The sequence below is a fragment of the Felis catus genome, chromosome F2 (genome assembly GCF_018350175.1).
Source record: "Felis catus isolate Fca126 chromosome F2, F.catus_Fca126_mat1.0, whole genome shotgun sequence".
NCBI lineage: Eukaryota > Metazoa > Chordata > Mammalia > Carnivora > Felidae > Felis > Felis catus.
In genome coordinates this window covers 43,650,732-43,673,686 of record NC_058385.1, presented here as the reverse complement: position 1 = coordinate 43,673,686, position 22,955 = coordinate 43,650,732, and the positions used below count along the sequence as shown (strand labels likewise).

General features: G+C 41.6%; 1 protein-coding gene and 1 long non-coding RNA gene across 4 annotated transcripts in view; one reads left to right on the top strand and one right to left on the bottom strand.

Annotated features, from left to right (window-relative positions):
* The window catches only part of CPQ (carboxypeptidase Q), a 429,842-nt gene that overhangs the window by 32,249 nt on the left and 374,638 nt on the right, over positions 1–22,955 (bottom strand). Inside the window, exon 8 of one of the 3 annotated variants that reach the window (XM_019822925.3) lies at positions 3,502–5,665. The exons of the other annotated variants lie outside the window; for them this stretch is intronic. Within the exon in view, the coding sequence (XP_019678484.1) occupies positions 5,637–5,665 (29 nt within the window). The 3' untranslated portion in view covers positions 3,502–5,636. Of the gene's footprint in view, positions 1–3,501; positions 5,666–22,955 lie in introns of those variants that run through there. 3 annotated transcript variants of the gene reach the window in all.
* On the top strand, positions 15,653–18,314 carry LOC109496113. The gene is made up of 2 exons (XR_002151952.2): positions 15,653–16,042; positions 16,193–18,314. It is a non-coding gene; the product is annotated as an uncharacterized LOC109496113 (long non-coding RNA).

Sequence of the window (22,955 nt, the reverse complement as noted above, 5' to 3'; positions counted from 1 at the left end):
TGTGTTAACTGAACACCTACTGGGACTTCAAGAGATACCCTTTTTTATTCTCATCGAGAACATTCAGGGAGAATCCAAGGGCCTCATGGGAGTGCTGTAGAAGAAAGCTGTATTTGAGGCAGTTTTCATTCAGCCGTGGCCCTATCGTTCAACTCCTCACAGAGAAAAGGCGGCAAGAACAAGGAGGCAAAGGGCAGTCCAGGTAGAGTAGGGGCGGGTACGCCCTCCCTCCCTGAGAGGCGTCTCTGAGCGGAGATTTGGTGGTTACTGGACCAGGTGGATCCGGAGGTCCATAAGCCCGCCCGTCTACTGTCTCCTCACCCCCTCCTCCTTCAGCCATCATTTACAGCCGGCTGCCCTGATCCCACACGCTCATCTCTACTCCCTAAGGAAAAAGAAGGGAGATAGATTGATAGGGTGCTTTCATCTGTAGGAGAATCTGTGTGTTTGCCCCTAAGCCCTGTGGGAGTCAGCATTCTGAGAGCAGCTATATTCTCCCCGCGAGGTGTCCCCATGGTCTGGGCGTGGACTCCCCCTGAGAAGTTGCTCTTTCTCTCCCCTGGCTGAAAGCCAGGATGCTGACTTCTATCCTTAGAGGTGTTCAAGCTCTAATACCGAGAGTTTATGAATGTGACAGTCAGACCTGACCGATGACCACAGCTTGGCTACCTCAGATGCATTTTAACCTTGTCCCAGGTAAATGCATTTAGCAGGCCTGGCATGAGTCCGAGAGGCTTCCGCCCGTCCACCATTTGACCACTACAGTACATCCTCGAGATGCCTGTAAGGTATACATATGTTTAAATATATATGGTGTATACATTTAAATGCCTTATACCTATAAATATATAAGGTATTTATATGTATAGGGGTGTGTGTGTGTGTGTGTGTGTGTGTGTGTGTGTGTGTACATTTTTTTTTTTAAGACCCAAGAATTCTTCACGGGGAGGGATCAAAAATGCATTCTATCCTGCATGTCCTCTCTGATCATTTATTGGTGGCCACCTGGGGCATGTGTTGAGAAGGATTCTGAAGTGCTGTGATCACTAAGTTATGGGCACCAGAAGACTTATGAGACCCTTCTATAAGAAATATGTTAAACCCCAAAAGGCTCCATAATTGCATTTCTAAGCTTCCTTGGGAGGAATTCTGCGGCTTTTCTTGAGTGCTGAAATATCTAAGGCCATTCCTCTCTTTCTTCTTTTTGTTAATAGCAAAATTTCCCTTCCTGTCACACGTGCCTATCACCACACATGATGTATTCTGTGGTATCATCGAATGTTAGAGCTGGATGATTCTTTAGAGAGCATTTAGTCTAAGTGTCTTGTTTTACCGAGGGTGAAAATGAGGCATAGGAGTCTGATTTTCAAAAGGTCAAACAGCTAGTTAACACAGGTCCTCTGCCTCCCATTTGTCTTCTTTGAACCCTCTGCTTCCAAGGCAAAAATATCTGTCATCACCTTGACTCTCTGCAAGGAAAAATGCAGGGTTGCTTAGTATCGTGCCAGCTGCATATCTTGAACCAGAGAGGTCATCTTTTTTTTTTTTTTAATTTTTTTCAATGTTTTTTATTTATTTTTGGGACAGAGAGAGACAGAGCATGAACAGGGGAGGGGCAGAGAGAGAGGGAGACACAGAATCGGAAACAGGCTCCAGGCTCCGAGCCATCAGCCCAGAGCCTGACGCGGGGCTCGAACTCACGGACCGCGAGATCGTGACCTGGCTGAAGCCGGACGCTTAACCGACTGCACCACCCAGGCGCCCCAGAGAGGTCATCTTTGAGCTGTATGGTCTGGCTCTCTCACTTGCTAGTTGAGTAAAAAGTAACTAGTAAATGGCTTAATCTTGCTAAGCCTCAGTTCCTTCATCAGTGAACTGGAGGTGAGGGTTGCGTGGATAAAATGAAGTGATGAACACAAAGTGTGTAGCACTGGGTCTGGCTCAATAAATGCTGACTATTTTTATCATCTGTACAATGATCCGGTTGGACTCAATGATTCCTTCTTGTTCTGAAGGCCTGTGATTCAGAACATCAGCTGATAACCCACGAGATTGCCTCTGAACCCTGTGGTGGACTTCATGTTTCTATCGGGACTGCTCTACTCAAGTAAGATGATACGTGGCAAGTGAGTTGTTTGCTAACTAGCAAGCATTATTCATTGTTTATTTCAGCTAACATACTTATCATCATCTTTATAACTACTAGTATTAACTACTTTCAAGTAATATTCTAGGAAAATGGCTCCAATTCCGATGGCAAGTTTTAAATCCACAAAGGATTCTGTTAAATTCTCAACCCCCCCTAAGTACAACCTGGTTTTGCCAACCTTTATATTCTGACTTGTGTCTTTAAACTGACTATTCTCCACAAGGTGGTGTTTTAGGTTGATCTTTATATCCTGCTACAGTTTTAATTAGTATCATTTTATATTTGCTTTTTACTGATACCTTATTCCTGGGCTTGCATCCATAGTCATTTCCTAAAGGGCATGGTTTTTAAAAACCTAATAAATAAATTACAAGTGTGTGTGTGTGTGTGTGTGTGTGTGTGTGCACATGTGTATGCATGTGTATGTCTAGGCTGAAGTCAGCACCAGCGTCTGAAGACGCCATTAGGTGTTTGTGAAGGGGAATGTTGTCTTGATGCAGAATTCTCTCTTGTGTCTCCGGATGTTGTCTGGTCACAAGTCCCAAAATATATCATTCCTCTGCTAAACTCCACAGTGACAGCATGGGCTCCATCCTGATCCTGTAGTCTGGATCCACACCATGTGTTCCAGGAATCATCTGGGAAGATGCTGTTGACATGAATTCAACTGATGGCCCGTCATTGGGCATCTTAAAGCTCCGGCAAGCACCCCAGGCCTGAGCACCATCTTCCTGGAGATGGGCTCCACGTACAAAATCCACGAGTGGGGCGTGGCAACATTCTGACAAGGCCTAGGGAATCTGAAGTGTCCTTTATGGCTGGAGTTCAAGGCTCTATCAGGAAAAACTCACTGAACTGTGGGCCTATTATTTTTCCACAAAAAGAAGGCATGAAGACTGTGATCGGAGCGCCTGGGTTGGAATCCTGGTTGGGCCCTGCCGTGGTGTCAGCTGACTCCAGGGCTGTATCTTAATCTTTTCAAGGGCCAGTTTCCCATCCATGAAGTGGAGGAGGATTTACTTCCACTGCTGATTAATGGGTTGTTGAGAGGATCATAGGAGATAATAGATATGGAAGGACTTGTAAATTCTGAAGTCACTTTCAAGTGCAATTTTCAAGAGAAAATTCTTACAATAATCATAAAAGTATAATGATGGAAGGAAAGCCCTGCCCTGCATTAAAGTCCCAAGAGCAGACAGTAGGATCTATCAGGAGAGGTAGAGAAAGAATAGAGGACATAATCCCTGCTCTTAAAAGCTGAAGCCCAGAAACACGAGTGAAGCCTGGAGGCAAGGGACTGCTCAGGCAGGTCTCCTCCAGCCATGAGGGGCAGAGATCCACATCAGCATGGCTTCAACGCACAGGAATTTATTGTCTCTGGTTGGGGACAAGACCGCAGGACTCGGTTGCCCTCACTCCATCTCTTAGTTCCACTTTTCCTCTTTGTTAGTTTTATTTTCAAGCAAAATCACCCTACTCCCATCAAGAAAAGGAACTTCTCATTCCCAACGAAAGCCCCAGAACTTGAATCAGGTCTCGCACTGAATGGCTAGTGTCATGTTGGTCATGTTTCCTAAACCAGGCACCCATCAGCAAGGGCGTGTGATATACTGATTCATTCATTTATTTGACACATATTTATGTAGCATCTAAATTCCTAGGACTTTCCTGGGGGCTGAAGATAGAGCAGTGAAGAAGAACAACAACAACAACAAACTAAGAAAATGCATACATAAAAAGATAATTTTAGACACAGATTCAAAGTCAGACATTCTGGGTGGGAAGCCAGGACTCAGTATGTAGCAAGGTCCCTAGTGAGTCTGATGTCAGTGGTCTGTGTTCCACATTTTATTAGATGGTTGAAACACAGAATAAAGAATATGCTCCAAAGGCAGGGGAGCAGTGTTTAGCTGTAAGTCCCCCTTCCTTAGGTCAGGGAAGTTCTTAGAAGTGAACAGAGTAGACAACGAGATATCAATGATAATAGCTTCAGGATGGGCAGGAAAGCAGTCTGCTTGCTTGTAGAGCAAGAATGGCGCTATAATTGTTCAAGGCATCATTTCTGACCCTTGAAGGCCCTCTCATTACTTCCCAAGCCAAGATTCAGATACTTCTCACAAATATAAAAATTAAGAGTTGTTTGCTTCCTTTCTTCCCAGCTTAAATATCTGTAAAGATTCAGTCTCTGTGGGAACTAATAATCTTGTGCTCTAGATGTAGGCCTATCTGTTTAGAGTCCAGTATTTTTATTTTGGTTGATTATCATTCCACTAGCTGTCCCTCCTTCCTCCCTCTCTACTTTCCTTCAGAATAGCCTGTTCTATCTCATTTCCTTCCCTTTCCCCAGAAAGTAAATTCTTGCCAAAAATGGCTCTATGTGTGGAGGTCTAGAGACTTGTTTCTTGGAGGCAAATAGTGAGAGATGCTTTGAAATCTGGTCTTATAAGCTGTTTTACCAGTTTTACCAGAGGGGAGAAACCAAACCTGAGGCAGAGCAATGCCAGATAGCACTTCCAGAACTTTTTCATGGCAAGCCATCCTCAGGTTATTTCTGGGAGCATCTCCTACTCCTTTCCTTATTCCTCCTCTTTGCTTCCTGGGGAAAAAAATCCTTATGCCATGTGACTTCCTTTTCCTCTGAAATTATCTTGCATTCCAGCCTTTGGTCACTATCTTACTGCTGCCTGAAGGTCAGAAATAAGGTCCTTCCCTTTCTGTGTTTGTGGAAGTGCTCAGTGGAAGATAATCAAGCAGATGAATGACTGTCACAGTAAGGTGTGGGAAGGGGAAGGCAATTATAATGAAACAAAAGGAAGGCAGGGAGTGGTACCCAACAGAAGGAATAGGCAAGTAGGTGAATCCTTGATGGATGCATTAAGTATCATATGTTGAAGAGGCATCTGTTAGAATACCACTTCTGGATAACAAGGTGGGAGAAGGTTAGAACCATTCCTTTAGAACCCTCCTTCTTGACTGTTCACAGATCATCACTTCAATAGAAACATGGATTACAACTGCAGGCTTAGAACTATAAGAAGGCAGAGTGGAAATGCCAGAACTTACCCTGTCTGGGTTCATTGTATAGAAGAGGGAAGTGAGGCCAGCAAAGGTGGGTGATGTGACCATGGTCAGCCAGGATCTTTCAATAACAAAGCATTGCAAGTCATAGGCAGAAGCCAGGGAGGCCACTCACTGGGTGGCTCAGATTCACCCAGGAGCACAATTCTTAAAAAGTCTATCAAGTTATATAATGAAGAAAAAGCTGCTATCATTTAGTCATTTTTGGATAACAGAATGATGAGTCAAATTTTGACTTTTCTCACAAATTCTTCTCTTGGTAGTGAGATGCTTGGTAAAGTGTGGACAGCTCCATTTGTAGAGAAGAATAGCTGGAAATCGAATGGCAGCTCCTGATTTCCCTCTGCAACTGAAAAGCCTCCTGACTGATGGTATCTGGTTCTTCTGGGTCTGGCAATTTCCTCTCTTTTTAAAGAGCAGATTGAGTAGAATTTGAATCTTAATTTAAAAAATAATAATAATAAAATAAAAGATGGGAACACATTCAAATCACATGTCACTTCCTGCCTCCAACCCTCCTATCCAAACTTCTTAGCAAAGATTTAGTCCTTTACCAGGCTTCTCTGCCCATCCTCTCACTTTGTCACAAGTCTGAGCTCCTGGCTTTATTATTTCTAAGACTAAGTTATGCATCAAGTCTGGGAAAGTGAGCTATCTGTTTTGGTATGTGTGAAATTATCTCCTTTTAAAAAATTTATTTTAAACAGTCAGATGAATTGTCAGTATTAATGCCTTGACTTTGAGAATTGAATCTAAATGACATGGTGTGTGTGTGTGTCAGGGGGGAAGAAATACAATCATGCATTCACTTGAAAAACGTTAGTTTAACCTTATATACTAAGATGAATGGGGGCAGAATTTCCTGAAGTCAAGTTCAGATGTGACATCCTTTCTAAAAGATGCCCAATTAAGATCACATATCAAGTCACCCCCCAGATTTGGACGTGAAAAGGCACAGGTATGGGGGCAGCAGTCTGTTTGCACTGCAAATTATAAGGAGATTTTTCTTCCTCTGTCATCAAGACATCATTTCAGCCATTTCTGTATAATTTTTGTGGGCTGGAAAATCCTTGTTGCCATTAATTATCTGTGTTCAAAACTGGAACGTGTGGAGAAAGGTTGGTAATAAAATAGGATGAAGCAGAAAATCATGCCAAATACCTTGTCAGCTGATAGTGCTGGGAAAAGCAGGTTCAGAACTATCTGTGAGAGAATTCAGCCTACCACAGGACAGGAGATAGAGGTTGTCTGTCAGATACACCTGTCCCTGTGTCCTCTCCTCTTCCTCCTACTTGGCAGGCTCATCAGAGTCAGCTTCATAGCACTGAGAGCCATGCCCCACCCCCGACTATCTACCTGTTTTCTTGGTTCACTTTGGCTCACAACACACTCAGGTTGGGCCATTGGTCTGGGTGGCCCAGATTCATTTTTGGGGGGGGTTTGCTTTGTTTTTTATTTTTCCCCATTCTGATGGATGGCCACAGTGAAAACTTGTGGAAACTTAACTGCATTTGAGAAAGCATAAACACTTCAGGGAAGCTGTTGCTTTTTCTTCATTGTGTTTGGTTCAGCCCAGAGCCCTTAGACCTGAAAAGCATGCTGGATGGAGGAGGCCTGACTTCTGGGTTCATTACGTCTACTGGCCAAATGCCTCAACCTGGCTGGGCTTGGGTTCCTCTTAGATTAAATTAGGAGGGTGGGCTGAGTCTCCATTTCCTCCCAGTCTCCTGGAGGGAGGTGACACTGTGACTCCTGTGGCACTTCTGTTCCTTTGCCTCTGGGTATAGTTACAAAACTAGCCCTCTCATTTTGTGCCTCATTTAACCCAATTTGTAAAAGAGACTTCACTTTTCTCTCAGATTTCAGTTTTGATATACCTTTATGTTGGTGAATCATATTTTATAACCAAAACATTTTCTTGCATTCCGCCCTAATTGGTTTGAGATGGGCATCATAAGGCCTAGTGCAGGAGGAAAGGGTCAGGATGTTAGGTCCCACGTGTCAAGGAAACTGTCCCCTATTAGAGCTGAATGGATGAAGCATCATAACTGAGAAAACACATTGGACTTGAGCTCTCTAGCCTGGCAGCCCTCATGCCCTGGACACTTAGAAACTTCTGGGTTGAAAAAGAAACTTCAATCTCTTAGAGGCAAAAAAACTTTCCACAAAATCCTGGTTTAAACACAAAAGATGTAAATGTCTACTTAGCCGTAGAAGATTAGAGTTGTCACATAAGAGCAGCCATATGAGCTAAAGGGCCAAATTTTGGTGCAGGTGAATCAGAAAGATGTAGATGACATTTTTTTTCTGAAATGGAGCACATGGTGAAAAAGTAAGCGTTTTGGGCTGAAATATGCTGAGCACTCACTGAACCCCAGCTGTGCAAAAAAGCAGTTCAAGGTGCTTATGTATGGGAGTGTGTACGTGGTTCTCTTTTTTCTTTCCTGAACCCACTGCTGGAATCTATCGTCCTGTCCTCTTTCATAACCTTCTCTGCAGAGTAGACACACTCTCCCAACTGGGGCTCCATTTGCCCTGCCAAATCCCATTCTGAAAATCAACTCTTGAAATGGCAGCTTTAAGGGAACACAAATGGGGCTAACTAGGGAGCAGCCAAAAGGAATGGCTTGAAATCAGAAGTTAAAGAGGATCGAGAAGCCCTGTGGAGCGAACTTATATTTCCTAAGGATCCTGCTGTCTTGTGCCAGTTGAGGTGACCAGTGTCTCCAGATGGGATGTGCAACTTTGTGCGCTGGGCTGTAACTGCCTGTGATGATTGCAGTCTTCTCACTGCACCAAGAAAAAGAGCTACACCAACAAAAGCACCAACCAGAAACCCACACTGTTTGAGGCAGATGTCCTATTAAAACTGTAATTGTCTCCATTACAGAAATTCCTCCCCATGTTCTCATTCTTTGTTTCATGTACCTATTTTTCAGTAGTCTTCCTCCAACTGCTTCCCTCAAATCTCCCAGTGTCTCTTTTGTGAAAGAGAACGAAAAGAATTGCTAACTTTGACTTTCTTTCACTGTTAGGATGGATATACAAGAAAGTATTTTTCTTGTAAGTTTCTCATAGTGCTTCCTGCCTTGGGCATTGATTTTTGTATCCATCCATCTATCCATCCATCCACCCACCCCATAGTCATGCATTTACTGAACCTTGTGAGAATGTTGTTTGTTTTGGCCTGCCCAGAACTGTTCTCTCTTCTTTTGGCAACAACTCCATTTTCCTTTGGGAAAATGCCTTCATTCATTTTCCATTTTTGGTTTTTTAAAATTTTTTAAGCTTATTTATTTTGAGGAACAAAGACAGTGGAAGAGGGGCAGAGAGAGAGGGAGAGAGAGAATCCCAGGCAGGTTCTGTGCTATCAGCATGTCACTCACCCGGGGCTCGAACTCACGAACCATAAGATCATGACCTGAGCCAAAACCAAGAGTCAGATGCTTAACTGACTAAGCCACCCAGGTGCGCTGCCTTCATTCATTTTTAATCCATGTGGTTCAGGTGAAACTGACCCCAGCAGTCAGCAGTAAGAGTGCATACATCACCCAGGCTTGGCCACTGCCCTGCCTCAGCGACTGGATTAATTGGGCAAGTCAGAGTCAGTCTGACTCCTTGGTCTGTGACTGGAACTCTTGGGAAAGACAATCTCTTGTTCAGCTAGATTGCCAAGCCATAGGAATGTCAATGTGGAGTTCCCAATAGCTATGAGGGAAGGAAGAGTGAGGCCAGCAGAGAAGAAACAGAGATGGTGAGTGAATAAGCAGCCACATCCTGATAGCCCAGTGGAGCCCCTCGATCCGACTGCTGCAGTTCTGTTCCCTGAAGTTTTCAGTCTTGTGCGTGAATAAGTATCCATTTTGCTTAGGTCATTTTGAGTTGGGTTTCTGTCACTTGCAAATGAAGAGTTCTATCTATTCTGTGCCAGGTCCTGAGACCAAGACAAACCCATTTCAGAACCCAAGCAGCCTAGTGGAGTGCTTAAGGGTGTGAACTCTGTCATCTGCATATGAATTCTGGCTTTGCTACTGACAAAGTATGTGACTTCACACAAGTTCCTTTGTGCCTCAGTTTACTCATCTAGAAAATGGTGAAGGTAAACAGAGTACCTATCTCACAGGCTATTGTGAAGATAAGCTAATTCATCTAGAGTGTTTAGTATGGTGTCTGATCTGTAGTGAGCATTCGATAAGTACGAGCTAGAGGCAAATTGTGGCTAGAACCAATCAACAAGGTAACAGCCATACCAATATTCTCACGAATCTCCTTTGTTACCTTGTTCCTCCTCTCTATCCCACCTGTATAGATTGCATTATTGTTCCTAATTCATAACACCATGGTTGTTGTAAGCACTGGTGTTGTTTGCTCCTGTAGTATATCTGCAGCAGCTGGCTGACCGATCACCTGTCCACCCGCCCCAACAAATGATGAAGTGAGGACATGCCATGTGGGAAATTGTCTCCAAGTAAAACAGTTGCCTCTAAATACACTATTGAACAAGTTGTTCCAGAAAGACTCAAAGAACAAATTAAAATACTTAAATCACAAGGCTTATTAAATATATTTAAAACACACAACAGTAAGCAAGGGGGGGAAAGATGGGGTCAGTTCATGCACTTGGGGTAGGGAGCAATTGGAGGACTCCACTACGTGAATCCTGGGGTACACAATGTCCATATGCCCCGTCTCTCTCTGCCACTTCAGCTCTCCCTGCTCATAGTGTGGTTACTAGGACTAGAGTTGAGGTTTGTGCAAGAGGACTGTATAGGAAAGAATTAGCTTAGCAGGCTTAGGGTGCTCAAACTCTGTACATTCCAAAGAAAGGATGGTCCTTGACTACCTCTTGGGAGATAATCCTTGAGCCCTTGAAATAGATGGTCTGATAAGAGTATCTTTGTTTACCAGGGGCCTTGGGCCCTGCCAGATAGTTTATGCTAACAATGTGATTTATGGTAAGAGACTTGGGCCACATGTTATCAGTTGGACCTCTAGGGAACTGGGTCTGAGTAGTTAAGGTCAGTCACATAGGCATTCCAATAAAAATTCTGGACACTAAGGCTTGTTTGAACTTCCTGCTTGGCAATGCTTTGCAAGTGGTGTCATGCATCATTGCTGGGAGAATTAAGTGTCATCCATATAATTCTACTGGGAGAGGACAACTAAGAGCCTGTACCTAGTCTCTCCTAAACTCTGTGATATGCACCTTTTTCTTTTGCTGATTTCTATCTGTATCCTTTCACTGTAATAAATTGTAACCATGAATTTAAATGCTTTTCTGAGTTCCGTGATTCTTAGCAAATCATTGAAACTGAGGGTGATCTTGAGTATCCCTGACACAGAACCCCCAGATGGAAGGTGCTCTAGGTCAAGATCACATACATGTGCTACTACAGAGATATAGGAACAAGTATGCTATAGCTTGCTGATTAGCTAGCTGAGCACCTATGAGTTCTATTTGAGTTTCTTGGGCACAGCACACGTGGGCCCTGAAGGATATAACCAACTGGTTGCCCAATTAGGAGATCACGAATATCAAATGCTCACATATATTTAATGCTTCTTGATATTTAGCCTTACATATATTTAGTACACTCTGAATATTTGGTGTTCAGATGCATCATAAATATCAGGTATTTCTTGGTCCTTTCATCCTTCTCTCCATGCGATTAACATGCACATGTTCCACTTGCCAACTACTTATATTTATACTTAACACATCCGATAGGTTCTGCCTATGATAACCACACTTTTTGCTTACTAGCTACTCATTTAGACTTACACACCTTCAGATAGTTTGCCTATGTTTGTAAACCGCAAGCTTACTCACTTACTAGAATTGAGTATTCTCAAAACCATGCACATCACAGGACACGACCTGCTAAGTGAGTTAGGGGAGGAGAGTCACAAGCATATCACTGAATCTTTAGTCCTTCAAGTATTTCTTATGGAATAATGATAATAGTGATGACAGCGGAACTCACATATTCAGAGCTACTACTATGTTCCAGGCATTTTTCTAAGTACTTTATATAAAGTAATGCTTCATAGGAACCCTATGAGGTAGAGGACATTCTAATCTCATTTTCTCAGAAGAGAACATAAGACACAGGCGAGTGAAGAGATTTGCTCAAAATCAATGGCAGAAGTGATGGTGGAGCCAGGAGTCACAGGAGAGCTGGCTCCAGAAACCATGCTCCCAGACACCGTATTCCGCTCACTTCCAGAACAGTGCCCCGGCTGAGCTCAAGTTCAGGCCTTGTAAACATTGCCGAATGTAAAATATTTGAAAATGCTTAGGCTGAATGTTCATAAGAAATTAGAGTGAGTGAAGGTGGAGGCACATTAATTTATATTAACCTGTGACAAGACCGTCTTTCAGAAGGAGCTCTTATAACTTCCTTCTTCGAAAGATGGCCGCGAAGAACAGAAGTTCAATATGGTAAAATTTCGCCCAGGGCTGGCACAGGGAAGTAGATATTCATAAGAGAGAATTCGACTTGGAAGTGTTATGGGCAAAGAAATTACTTACCTATATACATATTGAAAATGTATCATAAAAATGGAAAATCAACATCCACACCCACTTCAGATCTACCGGGTATTTGTCACAAAGTTCACCTGCCTACTTGCATACTCCAGAGTTGGGAAGGCTAACAAAAAAGGGGGTCCAGAAGCATACACAGGGTGGGTGAGATCAGAGGGTGTCACACTCAGGAGTAGACATTTTAACATTTCTTCCTTTGAGCTACATACTTTTGAACGGTTATGACAAGGGTTGCAAACAGTAACTGTTTGGGTTATTTTGTGGAGGCAGGGCTAAAGAGTGGAAAATGACAGCAGTCTGTCAAAGGATTTGAATACGGATGCTTGCTCTGCTCTCTTTGTGTGGCCCTTGGTGGACCTGTGAGCCTAACTCTTGGTGTGTGCATTTGCAGAACTAGTGACCACACACCTGTGCTGGGGAGTCACAAATTCTGTGGTATAGTGAAACAAGGCGAGAAAAATGTACTGTTGGTGCCTGGCATACAGTAGGTACTCAGTTAACGACGGCAAGGTCTGAAGCATGTATACATTTTGTCAAACTATCCCTTTTGGAGATGAGCTCCGAAATTTTGCCCAGCGTGGATTTCTATTTGTCCTCAGAATGTTGGCAGGGGCCAGACTGGGAATTGGATTCCTCACTTGAAATAAAATTTTCATGACAAAACACAACATTTTATCTTTGAGTCCTTCTAAAAGGAAAAAAAAAAATTCATGCGGTTTCTTGGAAACCAAGTGCTTCTTTACATGAGCATGTCTTAAGGCATAGTGGGAAGCCGGATCTTCTAGAATGGATGAGAGTAGGGAGTAGGATTACTAAACCTGACAAAGTCTTTTTGAAGTTTCACAAGATCCTAATTTTATAGAATGAGAAATTTTGCTAAGTGTCCCCACTCCTCTTGCTCCTTCCCCCTTCTCCTGCTACAAGTTAATGATCCCATAGGCAATAACCCCCACAGCTAATGAACCCAACACAAACCGGCCCAAGCATTGCGCCTGGTATCAGCCTCCAGATTCAGCCTTTGTCCAGGAGAGGGCGTTGCCATCAAACGTGGCCTCCTGATCAGCCCCCTCCCTGCAAGTCACTATAACTCCCTCAGCTTCGGCCACACAATTCTCCTCATAATTAACCTCTCTTTTTATAGCTAATGGTTCTTACAGCGAGGCCTCTAATGTAGAGCAGCCAGTAATTCACCCTGAGGGTTTCTTTCCCTGTATGAAACCAAAGCATTTTAAAAAAGAGTCTTTCTATGCACAGCAGCCGTCTAAAAGTTGCTTATATAGCTAATAGGAAAGGCCTTCATCATTCTGAGGGTAGCCCCACTGGACCTGTGTTTGATTTCCTTGTTCTTCTTCCCCTTCACTTTTTTTTTTTTTTCAACAAAGAAGATCAAATTCATTCCCATTTAGGCATGTTCTGTGATTATAAATGGTGCCCCCTGGTATTCCTGGGAATATCTGACTATGGGTTGCTGCTGGCTGGCACTTCAGAGAACTTCTAACCTGAGAATGATATTGTCCTTAGGAAGCCTTCAAAGATAGACAGGCTGTACTGCCCATCTGTGAGTTCAAGGGCACATTTGTTGAGGCTAAAAAGACTAGAACCTTCTATCAGATAACCAGCTAACAAATAGTTCCCACCAGAATACCAAGTAAATAAATAAAACCAAAAAACAAATATACAGATGAAGAAACAAAAACTCCAAGATCCTGAAACAAGAAAGAAAACGAGTGGCATCTTCCGACTCTATTTGTAAGTAAGAGTAATCAGTTGTGTGGTGGTCATTGTAAGGAAAACTAACATTTATGACTGATTGAGGTCATTCCAGACACTGTTCTAAGCACTTTATAATTGTTCCCTCACATAATCCTTGGGACAGTCGTATAGGGTAGATGGTATTAGTCCTATTGTACAGACGAGGTCACTGAGGCGAACACACAGGAGGCCAGAAAGTGTTGGCACATGGCCATGAGCTGGCTCTTAGCCACACTCTGGCCAAGTTCATAAAGCTGCCTATGTAAGGATGTCCTCTGGGAGCTGCTCTTGGGTGACCTGCTGACCTTCCTGGCTGTATGTAGCAGCTGACACTATATTTTCTATTGCCCAGCATTATAGCTCCAGGAAAGTTCTCCCTTCTAAAGCCACATCTCCAGCCTACTCTATCTGAGCCTCTTCTCAACCCAGTTCGTTTCTAGATACCAATACTGCAGCCATGTCAAACCACAGAGTGAGTAAGAGAGAGCAACATCCAATGAACCTGCATTCGGTTCTTGCAACGTGTGGGGTTCTGAGACACAGAGATGGAAAAGCCAAGGGTTTCATAATCTGGTGGTGGAATAGACAAGTAAATAGACCATTCTGATACATGCAACAAATATTACAGTAGTTATAATAGCACTTCATTTGTATCAGGCACTGTTCTTAGCACATTTCATAGATTTTTCTCATTTAATCTTCACAATAATCCCATGGGTAGCTGTGGCTAACATTTTGCATATGAGGAAGAGGAGGTACCTACAGGCTATATGACTTAGCTATAAATGGAAGAGATGGGATTCTGAGTCCAGGCAGTGTGGCCCCAATCCTGTACTTTAAACCAAGCTGCTCTATGGCCTCTGTCCTGATGGAAGCAAACTCAGAGGAAAGTGCAAGCACAGAGGAGGAACACTTCCCCAGGCAGAGGGGGGTCTTCCCAAATGAGGGGATCCCAAGTTGAGTGGGGTGGTCTATAAAACCCAGTAGTCCATGACTGGTACAAGACATGGGTTGAGTGGTGCAGGCATACCCTAGAATATATGCTGTGGTCAGAAGCAATGGGCTGGCAACATGGCAATGTGGATATATCTTATGAACGTAAGACTGAGTGGCAAAAGGGAGACAAGAATGGGGCTTGTAGCACCATGTCATATATGTTACTTAAAAATGCATACACATGAAAAAATATACGTATATAAGAACATATATAGGTAAAATGATTCCTATCAAACAAAGTAGAATGGTGGCCTTTTGGGACTGAGATGGAATTCTAGTGTGGAGAGGAATAAGATTAAATAAAGAGACACATCGTGATGGTAGTGTACTGTGAAAGGAGAAGAATACATCAGTTAACCCTGGGTCCCTGAGAGAAGAGGAGGGTGGGGAGGAAGAGGATCCTTATTAGTGTTGGTCAAACATTTCTTTGCCAGGATTTGCCCTCCCCCCCCTCCTTCCACAGGGTGTGGCATGAGGACCAAGTTGCTTTCTCCAGTGTGATCCCACCCCCTTCTCATCATCGATTGGTCCTCAGATGGGTACCTGACTCAAACCTGGTCAATCAGTTCACTTCCTTTTTAGAAGGCTTTAGTGTCTGATAGAGACAGTATAACTGAGGGTTAACACCAAACTAGATTAAGGGCCAAAGTAGATTTAAACCCTGCCTGCACCGTGAGCCATGTGACCTTGAGTATATAGCTTAGACTCCAAATACCTGGGTTTTCTTATATGTGAAAGAGGAAAATATAATACCTAACTTGTGTGAAGATTTAATGAGTGAATAAAATGCATGTGTAATGCTTAGAGCAGTGTCTGCCATACAACAGGGGCTCAAGAAATGTTTGCCATGATTGTTTCCTAAGAACTTGGGAATTGGGAGACTAAAGAAAGGTCTTTATCTGGGTGGCTGATCAGTATGCCAAGGAGCAAGTCGCTTTCGATTTCACGAAGCAGCCTCATTATTTTATCCCCATGGGCCATGAAAATATCATCATTTTATGTAATATTTGTGAGGTGAAAGGGTTTGGGAAGGACTGTTAAGCAGGAATCAGTCTCTGGTTTAATTTCTAAAGCCTGGAAATACCCAAGTGGAGTTCACAGGATACTTCAGTATTTTTCCATTCTATCTCTCTCTCATTTTTTCTGCAGTTAGTTTGCATGTATTCTTGTGACTTCCCTTTAGAATCCTGATTGAGGTCATAATGATAGTGAAGACGCCACTGCTCAGCCCCTTAGCTCATCTCCATACATGGCAACTTCCATGCTGTCTTCCTCACAGGGAGAGTCACCCTCAGGTGCTGATTACTGAGTTGGAAATTGTTGAGAAACAAGTACAAAATCATGTATCTCTTCTACTGCCATGATCAAGCCCCAGTTCACACAAATGATAACGCAAAAAACTTGAGCACACTGGATTTTATGTGGAATCTTCTGGTGTAATAACACGTTTCTGATTTCATGAGGTTTAAATATGTTGGTAAAAGAATCAGTTCTGCACTTACTCATTTACCTCCATCCTGGTGAGTTCTATTTACCATTTCCTAATAGGATGTTTATACAACTATTTCAAAAATAGCCATTTTTGGTCCTCAGAAAAGTTGGCCAAGTCTTTATTGGAAATTCAAAGTTGCATAAAAAACAAATAAATGATTGACTTAACTTTTTTTTAGAACCAAAGTACTTACAAGAGAATGTGAAAGTGAATCAGAAGGGACGAACACACACAGAAAACCTTCCCTGACCTTTGGAAGTCAGAGAATAGTCAACAAACTGATTTAAGCAATTTCACTGCTTTGAAGGTTTCAAAGAAGACTGATTTCTGTTTGTTCAGCCACCATTTGGAAGTGCAAAGATCAAGGACATCAAAAGTGTTATCTGAACTTTTGAATGTGTTTGTGAAATTGCTAATATGTCATGGAGGCATTTTTCAGAGATCTGCATTGTGGCACTCTTTATCTGTGTCAGTTTGGCAGGTGCCATCTGATCAAGTGAGTGGCCCTTCCGGCACACCAAATGCCTTCCAAACTCCTTCCAAAGGCATACCAGAGAGAAAAGAAAACCAGTCATTTCCTGTGATTGGGAGTTAGAGTCAACCAAAGGGCCTATGATGACTTCCTGAGGATGTTTAGTTGGTCACTACAGTGGCTGACAGATGGTGCATGAAGCTTGTAGTCTACACTTCACAAGCAGCAGTATTAAGTCTTCAAAATCATAAAGAAGTGCAGTCACGCTTTGCAGGAAGAACTACTTCAATAAAGTTTTATCTGAGGGAGTCAGTCCAGGGTGACATGGTACTCCCCATCATCAGGGACCCATACTCCTTCCTGTTTGCTTCTCTGCTGTGTGTGACTTGCATTCTCAAGTTCACTTCATGGTGCAAGTTGGCTGTTGATGCTTCAACCTTCCGAAAGGAAAGAGGATGGGAGGAGAAGAGCATGCCCATCTCCCTTGCTCCCTTTAAGGAGACTTACTGGAAGTTTCTTGGGCCACTTCCAGTTATAACCCATTAGCCAGAACTTAGTCTCATGGTTACACCTAATTATAAAGTAAGGTAGAGACTACAACCTAGCTAAAATTTAGGGGGTCTGTTACCATAAAAAAAGTAGAATGCATTCTTAGGAACAATTAGCTAGTTCTGCCCCATCATCCTTTAGGACTCAGCTCAAATGTCCCCTTTTTAGAGACCATCAGAGCCCATCCTGTCAATAGCAGGCCTTCCATACTTATTATTCACCACATAATCAGCTCAGTTCCATAGAAGTGATCTTTGTTTATTTGCTTACTTCTACATTTTATGTTCTTGCTCCTCCACTACGACAAAGTTCTTTAAGTGTAGGGACCTTATCTGTCTTGCTGCTCACCTCCATACCCCAGTACCTTACCTTGCCTGCCACATGGTAGAAACTTGATAAACATGTGGAATAAATGAACAAATCATGAATGAGGGCCCTTAACGGAGAAAATCAATGAGGTATTAGGACTAAATACATAAGCTCTGGGATTAGATAACCTTGATTAAAATCTTGACTCCACCTCTTATTAGTAATGTGACCGGGGCAGTGACTTAAGCTGTCTAAATCTTGACTTCTTCATTTGTAAAAATGGAGAGGAGGGCTTTTGGGAGAATGACATGAGTGAATCCATGTGAAATGCCTATCTCGTTGCCTACTGGATAGGTAAAAACAAATGTTAACCTTTATACATGACCATAAAAATAATTATAGTTTTTGTTATTATTGGGATCTCTCTAGTCCCAAGATTTAAAGGAGGCATGCCAGAGGAAGAGACCTTAGAGATGAGCCCAGGGGATAGGCAGGAGTTGAACAAAGAAAAAGCGTAAGGGGAGAACATTATAGGAAGAAACCACATGTGCACAGGTCTTGGGGGCAGAAAGTGATGTTAGAACTAGAAAAAAAGTCAATGTGGGCAGAGTGAAGACAGGAAGAGTGGCATGTAAACTGAGGCCAGAAAGGAAGACAAGGTTAGAACATTCAGGACTTTGTATTATGAGCTTTATCCCAAGTGCAAAGAGAAGCTACTGAAGGTCTCCAAGCAGGAGTGCATAATCAGATTTGTAATGTAAATTATGGGATTATTGCTCTTTAAAAAGTGGAAGAGACATGAGCTCTCCAATGAACACACACTAACAAAAAATCATGTGCATGCACACAGTGAAGGTGATTGTATACAAGTCAGGAAAAGGGTCTTCACTAAGAACTTAATCTGTCAGCACCTTGATCTTGGACTTCCCAGCATCCAGAACTGTGAGAAATAAATGTCTGTTGTGTAAGATATCAGTCTATGGTATTTTGTTAGAGTAGCCTGAGCTAAAACAACATCCCTTACTTGTGGATTAGAAGACTTAATGCTGTTAGGATATCAATGTTACCCAAAGTGATCTATAGATTCAGTGCAATTCCCATCAAAATTTCAATAGTGTTTTTTTATGGAAATAAAAAATCCATCTTAAAATTCATATAGAATCACAAGGGGCCCCAAATAGTCAAAACAATTTTGAAAAAGAACAAAGTTTGAGGTCTTACACTTACTGTTTTCAAAATGTATAAAGTTACAGTAAATAAAACAGTGTGGTACTGGCATAAAGACAAACACTTAGAACACTGGAATAGAATAAAGAATCCAGAAACAAACCTTCTGTTAGAGATGGTTGAATGATTTTTGACCAGGGTGCCCAGACCATTCAATGAAGAAAAGATAGTCTATTCAACAAATGTTGTTGGGAAAACTGGATATTCATACTCAAAAGAATAAAGTTGGACCCTTACATTATGCTATATGTAAAAGAATAAAGTTGAACCCTTACATTATACCATATATAAAATTGACCCCAAATGGATCAAAGACCTAAATGTGAAAGCTAACACTATAAAACTTTTTTTGAAAAAACCATAGGGGAAAAGCTTTATGACAACACATGTGGCAATGGTTTCTTGGATAAGACATCAAAGGAACAGGCAACAAAAGCAAATAATAAACTGGACTATATCAAAATTTAAAAATTCTCTGCGTCAACTGATAACAATCATCAGAGTGAAAAGGTAACCCCCAGAATGAGCAAAAATATTTGCAAATCATCTCTCTGATAAGGTTATACACAGAATATATAAAGAACTCTTACAACTCAATTACAACAACAATAAACCCAAACACCTTGATTAAAAATTGGGCAAAAGACTTAAACAGATATTTCTTCAAAGACATATACAAATGACCAATAAGCACATAAAAAGATGCTCAGCATTACCAATCATTAAGGAACTGAACTTGAAACTACAATAAGATAACCATCTCACACCCATTAGAATGGCTACAAAACAAAAACAAACACAAAACAGAAAAACAAAAGCATGGGGAAAGAAAAGGGAAAATAACAAGTGTTGGTGAGAATGTGGAGAAATCAGAGCCCTTGTGCACTGTTGCTGGAAATGTAAGATGGTGCAGCCACTGTGGAAAACAGTATAGTGGTTCCTCAAAAAATTAGAAATGGAATTACAATGTGATCCAGCAATTCTACTGCTGGGGTTAAGCAGGATCTAGAAGAGATATTTATATACTAATGTTCATGGCAGGATTACTCACAATGGTCCCAAAGTGTAAAAAACCCAAGTCAATATTGACGAATAAACACAATGTGCTTTAAGCGTACAATGCAGTATTATTCAGTTTTAGAAAGGGAGGAAATTCTGATACATCCTACAACATCGATGAACCTTGAGGATGTTACATTAAGTGAAATGCCAGTCACTGGAAAACTATTGTATGATTTCACTTATATAAGGTACTTGGAGTAGTCAGATTCAGAGACAGAAAGTAGACAGGTGGTTGCGAGAGGCTGGGGACCCTGGGGACAATGGGGTGTTATTGTTTAATTGGGACAGGGTTTCAGTTTTGTAAGAGGAAAAGAATTCTGGAGATAGATGGTGCTGATGGTTGCACAAAAATGTGGGTGTACTTAATGCCACTGAACTGTATTCTTAAAAATGGTTAACGTGGTAAATTTTAGCTTATGTGTGTTTTACAATTAGAAATAATAAACAACTATTGAATTAAAAAGAAACACAAATTGGGAGAAGCCAAGATGGCAGAACAGCATGGAAGTTTTTTGTGTGTCTCGTGTCCATGATATACAGCCAGACCAACACTAAACCATCCTACACACCTAGAAAACTGATTGGGGGATTAACACAACAATCTGCACAACCTGAACCACAGAATTCAGCAGGTACACGGCACAAAGAGCTGAACATGGGGAGCGAGAAGCTGCAGCAGGCAGGGAGGTGCTTTTGTGGGTGGAGAGAGGATGGAGACGGGGGAAGGAGGGAGAATACGGGAAAAGCACCCCTCCCCAAAAGGAGCTGGAGAGAAAGTGGAAAATTGGAAACAGCTACAGGGACTAAACTAAAAAGGGAGAAAGGAGAAAGGAGAGGGTTTAAATTCCATTAAGACTGTAAACAAGGGGAGCGCAAAGTCTGCAACTCCACAGCTCCATACCAGGTGGTGTTCTGGTGGGAAGGGCGAATCCCCAGGAGCAGAGTGGGGTCTGGGAGGTTCTTGGGCCACATAGGGAAAAGCGGTTCCACTGCTGGAAGGACATTTGGTAGAGACTGTTGAAGCCACCTGGTCCCAGCAGACCCCAGAGAATGACCACATTCTCTGGTGCTGGAACAAGGTCATTAAGTGTGAAGCCTGGTGCCAGATGTGTGTTGTGATTTTTCATAATCCCTGAAAAGCTGCTGCTACACTATTTCGTGAACTTTTTCTGGGGTGGGCTGGCACCTGGCTGCACTCTCGGGACACCGGCAGCAGCAGGGTCCAGCAGCAAGCGTTCCTGGGTGCAGCCAACTTTCAGCCGTTGCTTATTTGGCCATTGCTCATTTGGCCATTGCTTGGTGAGACCCTCCCGCAGAAGGGCGGAGTGGGTCAAAGCTGCAGTCCTTTGGAAGTAAGGAGCCAGGGAAAACTGCTGTATTTGAGACAAAACTCAGGAGAGAGGTATTGCCTGGGGCCTGGTCACAGACAGTGAAAAAGCAGGGAGTGGACGAGAGCTGAAGACAGAGGACGGGTGCGCGATTGCTGATCGGGGAGAACAGAGTTCTGATACTAGAGACTGGGTAGCTGGGCGACGCCATTTTCACTGCTCCCGTGCATGCGCATGCGCATACACACCTAGAGTGCCACGATACTCCACCCCAGTAGGCTAGCAGCGCCATCTAGGGGAGAACGGAACCATTACACTGAGCCCCGTCCAACTGGACCAACCTTGCTCTTCAAGAACACAAGTCTCACTACCTGCTTAGTTTATAGACTATAAGGCACTTCATAGTCTGACTTCAAGAAAAAATGAAGTAATTTCAGTCCTATTTCAATCTGTTAGCAGGTCCATCTATTCAATTTTCTTTCTTTTCTTTCTCTTTTTCACTTCTTTTCTTTTTCTTGAATACAGAAAGAGAAAAAATTCATTTTATTGTCAATTTTTATTAAAAATATTTTTCTTTATATTTTTACTATATTTTTTACTTTTGTGTAATTTTTTTCAAATTCTATTTTACTTCCATCATTTTATTTTAGTCTACTTCAGTGTATTCACTTTTTCAAATTTTCAAATGATTTCTTTTTAAAAATATTTTTTTTAACTTTTTCATTTCTTTTCTTTTTCTTGAATGCAAAAAGAGAAAAACTTCATTTTTACTTTAAATTTCTATTAAAATATTTGTAATTTTTTTACTATTTTTTTACATTTATGTAAATTTTTTCAAATTCTATTTTACTTCCATCATTTTATTCTAGTCTACTACAGTGTATTCACTTTCTCAAATTTTCAAAAAATTTCCTTTTTTTCTTCTCTTTTTTCTCTTTTTTCTTTTCTTATTCTTGAAAACAGAAAGAGAAAAAATTCATTTTTATTTTTAATTTTTATTAAAAATATTTTTCTTTAATTTTTTTCTACTATATTCTTTACTTTGTGTAAATTTTTTCAAATTCTATGTTACTTCCATCATCTCATTTTAGTCTCCTTCGGTGTATTCATTTTTTCAAATTCTCGAACAATTTCCTTCCCCACTCTTTTTTTCTCTAATCTGGCAAACCACTTTCAACACTCAGACCAAAACACAACTAGGATCGAGCATCATTTATTCACTTTTTGTATGTGTGTGTATTTTTAATTTTTTAATTTTAATATTTTTTAATTTTAGTTTTTTAATTTTAATTTTTCTACCTCATTAATTTTTTTTCTACCTTGAAAATGACAAAAGGAAGGAATTCACCCCAAAAGAATGAGCATGAAGAAACGACAGCCAGGGATGTAACCAACACATACAAGCAAGATGTCTGAACCAGAATTTAAAATCACAATAAGAAGAATACTAACTGGAGTCAAAAATAGACTTGAATCCTTTTCTGCAGAGATAAAAGAAGTAAAAAATAGCCAGAATGAAATTAAAAATGCCATAACTGAGCTGCAATCATGGATGGATGCAGTGGCGGCAAGGATGGACGAGGCAGAACAGAGAATCAGTGATATAGAGGACAAACTTATAGAGAATAACAAAGCAGAAAAAAAAGAGGGAGATTAAGGCAAAAGAGCACGATTTAAGAATGAGAGAAATCAGTTACTCATTAAAAAGAAACAATATCAGAATCATAGGGGTCCCAGAGGAGGATGAGAGAGAAATAGGGGTAGAAGGGTTATGTGAGCAAATCATAGCAGAAAACTTTCCTAACCTGGGGAAAGACACAGACATCAAAATCCAGGAAGCACAGAGGACCCCCATTAGATTCAACAAAAACCGACCATCAACAAGGCATATCATAGTCAAATTCACAAAATACTTAGGCAAGGAGAGAATCACGAAAGCAGCAAGGGAAAAAAAGTCCCTAACCTACAAGGGAAGACAGATCAGGTTTGCAGCA